The sequence below is a fragment of the Populus nigra genome, chromosome 8, assembly GCF_951802175.1.
Source record: "Populus nigra chromosome 8, ddPopNigr1.1, whole genome shotgun sequence".
NCBI lineage: Eukaryota > Viridiplantae > Streptophyta > Magnoliopsida > Malpighiales > Salicaceae > Populus > Populus nigra.
The window spans coordinates 10,036,635-10,045,754 of record NC_084859.1 but is presented as its reverse complement, the minus strand read 5'-3'; the positions used below and the strand labels follow the sequence as shown (position 1 = coordinate 10,045,754).

At 30.7% G+C, this 9,120-nt stretch overlaps 1 protein-coding gene across 1 annotated transcript; it reads left to right on the top strand.

Moving 5' to 3' along the window:
* Positions 1-907: 907 nt before the first annotated feature.
* LOC133702337 (GDSL esterase/lipase 1-like) lies at positions 908-2,956 on the top strand. The gene is made up of 5 exons (XM_062126661.1): positions 908-1,504; positions 1,606-1,727; positions 1,830-2,060; positions 2,159-2,414; positions 2,546-2,956. The coding sequence occupies exons 1-5, from the start codon at positions 1,240-1,242 to the stop codon at positions 2,779-2,781; spliced, it is 1,110 nt and encodes a 369-aa protein (XP_061982645.1). The 5' UTR covers positions 908-1,239; the 3' UTR covers positions 2,782-2,956.
* The last annotated feature ends 6,164 nt before the right edge of the window (positions 2,957-9,120 follow it).

The following is a 9,120-nucleotide window of genomic DNA, read 5'->3' as shown; positions in this document are numbered from 1 at the left end:
ATGGCATCTCCAAACTTGGTACAGCAATGGGCTTCATCAACCTATATGATTTAATATAATTATTATTTAAAATAGTAATATGTCGGGCACCTGCCTTTCCAACTAAGTTCAGCGTGGGGACTTTTAATTGATGATCATGCGTTCCATTTTCAGCAAGCCGTGGCCAACAAAGGTCCTTTTCTCTGATTATCCTAGCAAGTGAAGAGTACATGGTTGAAATTCCTCGTTGTTGTTGTCAACTTTGCCGTCAATGTTGATATCGTTATCATTATTATAATTAAACTACTATGTTTTCATTATCTTCACCTTCTCTGTTATAATGGTATAATATTTTTAAAATATATTATTATTTTCATTATCTAACCATCATTTCTTTATTCTTTTCTGCAACGACCACGATAATAACTTGTATATTATTTTTACCATCATTACTATTGATGGGATTATTTTTTTAGTTTCTGTCTCCTTGCTTTGCATAACACGAGGAGAGGGATGGTTAGTTCTATATATTGTCTAGAAGTTTCTATTTCTTTTATCTTCAACCGCCGGCGGCTCCATATATATAAGAAATAGGGTTTTCTGATCAGTAGTACCTTCACCACGAGATTTAAATTTATAACCAAGTGGTTGGGGATACTTAATTTCTCTAGAAGTACTGCAGACTCGAGGAAGAACCATTCAATGCAATTACAACGTTGAAGAAATCATCATGTTGACTTTTACAGCCGAAGGCTGAAAATTTGAAGTTCAAGCCCTACATTAGATATTATATTTTGTTTTTCCCGGCCCCTTGTATTAGGAAAAGCAATCCACTTGTCCCTGTTTTAGTGTTTTTTGTAGCAAGTAATCGTTTTACGCCCGCCCTTATAAATACATCAATGTCACTTTGTATTAATACAAGAGTCAATTCTAGTTTTTGTATTTTTAAATATCTTAAAATGGTTTTTAATAAAAAAATAATCAATCCCTATTTTTATTTTTAGAACAAATGCAATCAAGTTCTTCTCATTATTAGCTGGGACTCGATAGACCAGCATTTTGGCTCCTTTTTGTTTTAAATCAGGCAAGTTTGAAACGGGGTGTTAACACACCAACTGCGCAAGCATGGGAGCTGAAGAGTGTTTTTGCCTCTTTTAATTTCTTTAATTGACTTTGTCTTGTACGATAATCAAGCCGGGAGATTCTATAAATGGCGAAGAGAAATTAGCATATCATAACAGCAGGGGAACAAGTTAGAACATGGCTAATTCATCAAGGTCCAGTTTTCATTTGTTGCTCGTATACACGAGCCTTGTCATCCCTTCAAGTTGCTATAGTCAGCGTCCATCGTCTCCAAGTGACCATGTAGCGATGTTCATCTTCGGAGATTCACTGTTTGATGCTGGTAACAACAACTACCTAAAGAGTGCTGTTGGGCGAGCAAATTTCTGGCCATACGGTGGGACATTCTTTAAGCATCCTACTGGGAGATTTTCCGATGGTAGAATAATTCCTGATTTTATCGGTAAGACATTTACATGATATTCTTGTATTATGAATTTCGAGTCTCTTCTTCTTCCATTTAAATGAGATTCTAAAACATGGATAGCTGCAACCATGTTACAGCTGAGTATCTAAACTTGCCATTAATTCCACCATATCTACAACCTGGAAACCATCGGTATCTAGCTGGGGTCAACTTTGCATCAGCAGGAGCTGGTGCTTTGGCAGAAACTTACAAGGGATTTGTATGTGATCTAAATTGACGTAAGATTATAGTTCTTCAAATATGTATCCTTACTCACTTTTCACTTTCTAATTTAATTCTATGACGCATATTTCTGTTACAGGTAATAGACCTTAAAACTCAGCTAAGTTATTTCAGGAAAGTGAAGCAGCAGCTCAGAGAAGAAAGAGGCGACACAGAAACTAAGACGTTTTTGTCTAAAGCTATTTACTTGATCAGCATAGGAAGCAATGACTACGTAGAACCTTTCTCCACAAACTTCAGTGCATTTCATTCCTCCTCCAAAAAAGATTATGTTGGGATGGTAGTTGGTAACCTGACAACTGTGGTCAAGGTAATACGTACTCTCCAGGCTAATATTGCGTGGTATTGAATATTTCTTTGTTTTCTCTAATTAGACAATTTATGGGTAAAATTCGGTGCCTAATTCAGGAAATATACAAGAACGGAGGAAGGAAATTTGGATTCCTAAATGTGGAGCCTATGGGCTGTTGTCCATACGCGAGAGCAGCTCTACAAAACAACACTCGTGGTTGCGTAGATGAACTTACAGTGCTAGCTAAACTACACAACAGAGCACTGACTAAAGCCTTGGAAGAGCTTATGGGGCAGCTAAAAGGATTCAAGTATTCAAACTTTGATTTCCATGCCTCACTAAGTGAAAGAATTAACAATCCTTCAAAATATGGTATATCCCCTTCACGTCTACTACTTCAAAGAGTTTTCCCATGATCTTAATTACCGGATAAAAAGTAGTAGAAGAAGAAATCTCTGCTTTCGTTTTTTCATTTACATATTACAATCACTTACGTTTTGTAGGTTTCAAGGAGGGTAAAGTGGCATGTTGTGGCACTGGTCCGTACAGAGGAATCCTGAGCTGTGGTGGAAAGAGAACAATAAAAGAGTACCAATTGTGTGACGATGCTAGCGAGCATTTATTCTTTGATGGTTCTCATCCAACCGAAAAGGCCAACTATCAATTTGCAAAATTAATGTGGAAGGGAAGCCCTTCTGTCACCGGGCCTTGCAATCTTCAAACATTAGTTCAGGAATAGAGGAAAATAAAGGGCTCCTTCAAGTAATTGAATGTGATCGATGCCTTGTATATGAGACAATGGATTCAAGTAATTGAATGTGTTTTTTTATGGTGATTATATTGCATCTTTGTACACATTACTCTTGAAAGCCAAAAATACTTGATGTAAAGAGATATTTTTATATTTTTACAAATGTTTTCTTTTTGTTATTATAATATCAGTTAAGAAACAATTTAGTATTTGATCAAATATAAAAATAAAAAAAATAAAAACAAAGTGAAATAATCAAATTATTTTTAATAACAAAATTTTTTAAATTGGTATCAATTGACCTTTTCATCTCTTAACAATGATTCTTTTGTTATAATCAAGTCAGCTAATGAGTTATTTAGTATTTGATCAAATGTAAAAAATAAAGAAATAAAAAGGTGGTGCATGTGTGACACATAATTCAGCGTGTGAGAGGCGTCGATGCCCTCTGGGTGGCTCAAGTAGCACTTCCTTGCATTTAGAAATACCCTTCTGCCATGTTGTTGAAATCGTTGTTACATCTTGTTCCTCGTAGAGCTGCGCTTATCAGTGGTGGTAGTCTGATTTGTCGTCGGTAGACCTTTTTCTTCTTCTTCTTCTTCTTCTTCTTCTTATTTTATCTCTTCTCTCCCATAAAATTATAGTTTGGCCTTTTTATTGGTGACATTTCAACTTCAGTCCTTATTATTTTGATTTCTTTTTGTTCTCGACCTTTTTATAGAAGTTTTATTTGTTTTCGATTTCATCCTTCCATCCAAATTTGCTATATATTATTATTTTTTCTCATTCTTTTTATTGTTTTTTTGCTCTTTTTGTTGAATTGGTTTTTATTTTCAATTTCACTCTTCAAGCAAATTTGTTTTTCAATTTTGATCCTTATTCTTTTGGTTTTTTTTTTTGCCTTTTTGTTCAATTAATTTTTCATTTCAATTTTATCTTTCAATAAAAAAAAAATTATTTTGTATTTCAATTCTGATCCCTATTTTTTTAATTGTCATTTTTTGGTATGAATCCTTTATGTAATTGATATTTTCTTCCAAGTTAATCATTCGAAATTTAATTGGTTGAGAATGGGGTTACGTCATTTTTCCAGATAGGGTGTTTCCAATCTAATGCCCAAGGTCACATGTTTGACAAATTAACGTGAGTTGTTATTATTTTTTTATTATTTTTTTTTCCTTATTTTCTTTTTAGCTTTGTAAATTTTTTATGTTTTCTTCTATATTGAGTTATCCTGATCTTATAACTTGGGTTGCGAGTTTAGTAGGTCAACCCAGGTTGGCTCACCTCTAATTCCTCGAGTTACAGGTTTGTCATGCTAACTCGGATTGAATCGAGCTAGTTTTTTTATCATTTTTTTTTATCCAATTCCATTCTTTTGTATTTAATGGGCTAAAAATCAAGTTACATTGTTTGTCCCCATTTATTAAAAAATAATTCCCAATTTATTATTATAATTTTTTTTAATTTAGTCCATTTACTGTTATTATCTATTTTCTTATCAGTGGATTAGAATTAAAAAAAAAACAATTTATTTCACCTAGCTTGGTCTATAATTTGAGTTGCATATTTTTCTTCTTCTTTAAAAGGTGCATGAGATACTTGAACATCATTTTTAATGCAAAAAAAAAGCCACAAGTACATAGTAGATTTCTATATATGAATGCCAACATCAGATGCATATGTTACTATTATATATATATATATATATATATATATATATATATATATATATATATATAAACTAAACAATCTAAAATATAAAAGAGATGGTATTAATTCAAATTTTGAATAAATAAAAATAATAAAGAGTAAAAAAAAAACAATAGGTCTAGGCCATGTACCTCGTCAAGCCTAGGGTCACGCTTGGTTGATTTTATTTTTTTTGAACGAACAGATAACATATAGTCTATATTGTTTTAATGGATAATAAGTCGTATGTTGTGGTAGATCACATGTTATTCACTAAACAATTTTCTAGTCATTAGAAATCAAGGTCCATGTTTTTTGGACCTTAAAAACCCATTTCCAACTTGTTATCATTTAAAATGCCTTAAAAACACCTTATAAATCTCAACAAACTCATTTACAAACCCAAAACACCTGATAATCACTCTAAAAAACAAAAATTAAATGAATAAAAAAAATCTTTATGGACCCTGATAAATTTTTTCCAACGTGGTTAAGGATAACAATACTTTTATTGAACTCTTGCAAAAACGAACACGTTGACACTAAGGTGAGTTTTTTTAGTGGTTGAAAGGTGGTCATCCAAGTATTTTCTCTCTGTTCAATGTTTTTCAATGATTTTATCTCTTTCTCTCAACATCCAAGAACTTAAATGTGAAAAAAAAATAAAGTTTAGGACCAAAGTGTAAGATCCTAAAACATTAAAGACTAAACACCACATTTTCTCAAATTAGGGTTTTTTTTTGTTTTTTTTTTAATTTATGTTAGTCCTTATTCCTCAAATTTCCTTTATAACTACAACTTGATATTCTATTTTAAATTTTCAATTTATAATTTAATGTCAAAATGTTTATCAACATTCCTCAAATGAAAAGCATGTGAAGAGAAATAAACTCTCAATACATAAAACTATGATTGGAAGGAAATAAAGTTGGATTGAAATGAAAAAAGAAAAAGAAAGAATTGTTTATATGAACAATGTTGTCCATAGTGCATCTAAGTTTGGTTGTACAGTGAACAACACTGCTATTTTTAGCCAATTATTTTAGCTTGTTAGTGGTATTAAAAAAATAAAGGTAAAGTAGTAGAAGTAAAAGTTTTGTTGTAATACTTAATTGTTATATGATAAAATAGAATATTCTACTCGTATATTATAAAGGAACTCATGTTGTAATACTTTAAATAGTTCATATTGTTATTTCTTGTTTCTTCTTAAATGACCTGGTTTCTATAAATTATAAAACATGCATATTAATCAGCATGTAAATAAAAAATCAACTTACCGTACTTGTACTTGTACTTGTACTTGTTGACTAAAAAATAAACTTTAAGAAGTAGATTGAGGTAAGGATCAATTCTCTAACCTTAAAATAATTTATTACTTATTCTTTAATGCTAGTAATATGATTGCAATATTGTTTCTCAGACTTACTCAATATATTATTTTTGGTAGCATAACCAAAATTAAAAGGCGAATCAAAGTTTGCATATTGCTCTTTGTATGAATTTTGACAGAATGAATGCAAAAGAGAAAGTTTTAGAAAGACTAGAATTTATTTTTCATTATCAAAACCATGTTAGAATTGTCTCTTTTCACAGGCAATTCTGACAATTAATTTTAACACAACTTTTAAAACAAAAGGATAAAACTTTATAGTTTAAAACGACACAACTCTTTTTCAAGTAGAATTTTAACACATAATTTTTCATTTACACCCTAGGAATCTCCCACAAGAATAAAAATTATTTGATCAGAATAAAATACAAAGTAGACACAAAAATAAAGAGTAACAATAAAAGTTGTTGTATCAGGCGAGGTAACTTTTAGCTTTGAACCTTCCCTAGTGAAAACTATCTAATTCTCTCGGCTAATTAATGAACATGATGTCTTGAATTGTTTAGCCTTTTATGTGGAACCAGACAATCGAAATCACATGGTTCTTTTCTACAATTTTGGTTCTCATAGTTGTGTTCATTTTAGCTTTGTACACGTCCTAATTTTAAGGAGTGCTTTAGAGAATTAGTCTTTTTAATTCTCATAGAAATAACATCGTTTTACACTAAAATAGGTGATTTTTATTAAAAGTATCTTGCATATCCTACTTGAATTTCTCAAGCTATAAGAAATCTTAATAGCTTAATTTATCTTGTTTACGCAGCAGGTATCACTTTTCATTATAGAATTGGGCAAAAGTGCTATTAGTGATTTGATGTTCTCCCTTTAAACCTAGATCCTAGGATATACGGTCAAGTAGGTTGGGTTTCTATCACAGTGATTCTTTGAATATATGCTTTAATCACATTCTCTTTAATGATTCATCAACTTGCTCTTTTGTTAGGCATTTTATTAGCGAATCCATGATATTATCATTTGACTTTATATATTCAATTGAGATGATCTTATTTAAGAGCAACTATTTTATGGTATTGTATATTTGATAAATGTGTCAAGACTTATCGTTACATGTACTTTTTTGTGCCCTGCCAATTTTAGATTGACTATCGTAATGTATATAAATTATTGGCACATGTTTAAGACACTCTACTTATTTCTTAGCTTTTTCTAAAGTTATAAACTCAAGCTCTTTCGAGAAGTTGAATATGCATGTTTAATTAGAGGATTTCTAAGAGATTAAAGCTCCTTCAACACTAAAGATAAATCCACTTGTGAATTTTAAATCTTTATCATCAAATATCCAATTAGCATTGTTATACCCTTCAAGTACAACTAAATATCTCATATAATACAATACATTTTTTTACTTTATTTGATGGAGGAATCATAATTTTGGCTAAACATCCTTATACTTTCATGTATTTATAGGAAGGTCGTTGACCATCTCATAACTCATATATTCTCTTATCTAATTTTGTGAGGTATTTTATTAAGTATATAATTTTATAATAAAATTGCTTACCCCTATACTGAGGTAATTATGTAATTTTAAACTTATCACTATTCAGTTTTTACATTCAACAATACTATTGTATTACAATTAATAAAAAGTCATAGTTTGATGGATTATAAAATTCTTAAAATAAAATTCATTAATGATTCATATTCCCCACCTTAATTGTTTCTTATCATCTTGATCTTTATGTTGAGTTGACTTCCAAACCGCTTTTTTAAAATGCTTAAATGTTTCTAAGGCCTTGTTTTTGTTACTCGGCAAATATACATAACATCAAGCTTAATAGCTTATGACATAAATATACCTTGTCCACAATCATTCTACTTTTGGTGAGAATATACTTATTAGACTAAAAAACTAACTTAAACTCGTTCTTGCTCAATAGGAATAAAGAAAACTAGCTTAAACTTTTGAATATTAAAAGTATAAACATTATTGTTCATAGTCACTTCTTTTTTAGGTATCATCCTTAGCACCACCTTTTAGTGGCTTAGGATTTTGCACACTAAAGAGTTATCCAGAGATAATTGTTCTCCATCAATAGTTGTTGTATACTAAAAAAAGTTATTCTGACAAAATATACATGATAGGTGACTCCAATATCAATCTACCATCTTTTAGGATTGCCCACATTTTATGATGACAATAGTCCTTAATGTGGTGTCCTGGCTTGTAGTAAAAAAAAATATATGAGGACCCTTGAATTAACTTGTTCTTTCATGCTTCCTATTTAAGCTTGCATCACTTAATTTTTTAGGGTTATTCTCTACATAGAGTCAGAATTGAATTTGCCAAAGAGGCAACCTGGATAACAAGGGCTGCCGATATTACCAATGCATTAGTGTTATTAACACTAGTCTTAGCCATCTATTATCTCAATAACAGGATCAGCATTACAAATATATATCACATTAGAAAATAATATAACTAAATTGAAGTATATAATGTAGAGCATGAATCATGCAGTAGCCAAGCGGCAACAAATTCTTTTATTTTCCCTGGATTTCCATGTTCGATTCTAGAGGTGGGGTTGCGTGATATATATATAAGACAAACCGAAAAAAGAAGCAAAAATGTTACAGTTCATTTTTTTTTCCTCTCACGTTTTGCAAGTGAAATTAGACAAACAAAGCAAGGAATTGCAATTTAACAAATACATATAAACTTGCACGTGGATATAATAACAGTATATGTAACTTGTGCTTCTTTTTTTTCCAGCAAAACATGAATTCTTCCAACAACTAGCATTAGATACAAACTCAACTTGAACACAACTATTATATATAATTAGAACATAGATTCCAGCACAGATAAAGTAACTTGTATAAATTAGAAAGTTCAAGCATATAAATTTGACGACAGATGATAACAAAACTTTCCTTTCGATCTTTATTTTCAGGTAGTTTTCCAACTCTTCTCTATTTTTTTCAAGTTTGCAAGTAACAAATACTACTATGACAGACTTTCACACAAAGTATACTTATTGCAAAGAGAAACTATAATAAGACTTTAAAAACTTGCACATAAAATCTATGTCCAGAACTAACAGATTTTATAGATAATATATACATAAATGAGATTTGCACGGTCTTTTTATATAATTTGCCAAGCATGCAATAGTAAGTGTTTGCACAATAATAGATATATTGCATAAAATTTAAGAGAAGGCACATCAAGATTGTTGTTTATATATGGACTCCTCAAAAGAAATCAATTCACATTTAAC

Bases quoted from the DNA above. Each gene is read 5' to 3' on its own strand.
- LOC133702337 (XM_062126661.1), top strand. From the start codon at position 1,240: ATGGCTAATTCATCAAGGTCCAGTTTTCATTTGTTGCTCGTATACACG. The intron at 1,505-1,605 runs GTAAGACATTTA...ACCATGTTACAG, and splicing joins AATAATTCCTGATTTTATCG to CTGAGTATCTAAACTTGCCA. The intron at 1,728-1,829 runs GTATGTGATCTA...TTTCTGTTACAG, and splicing joins CAGAAACTTACAAGGGATTT to GTAATAGACCTTAAAACTCA.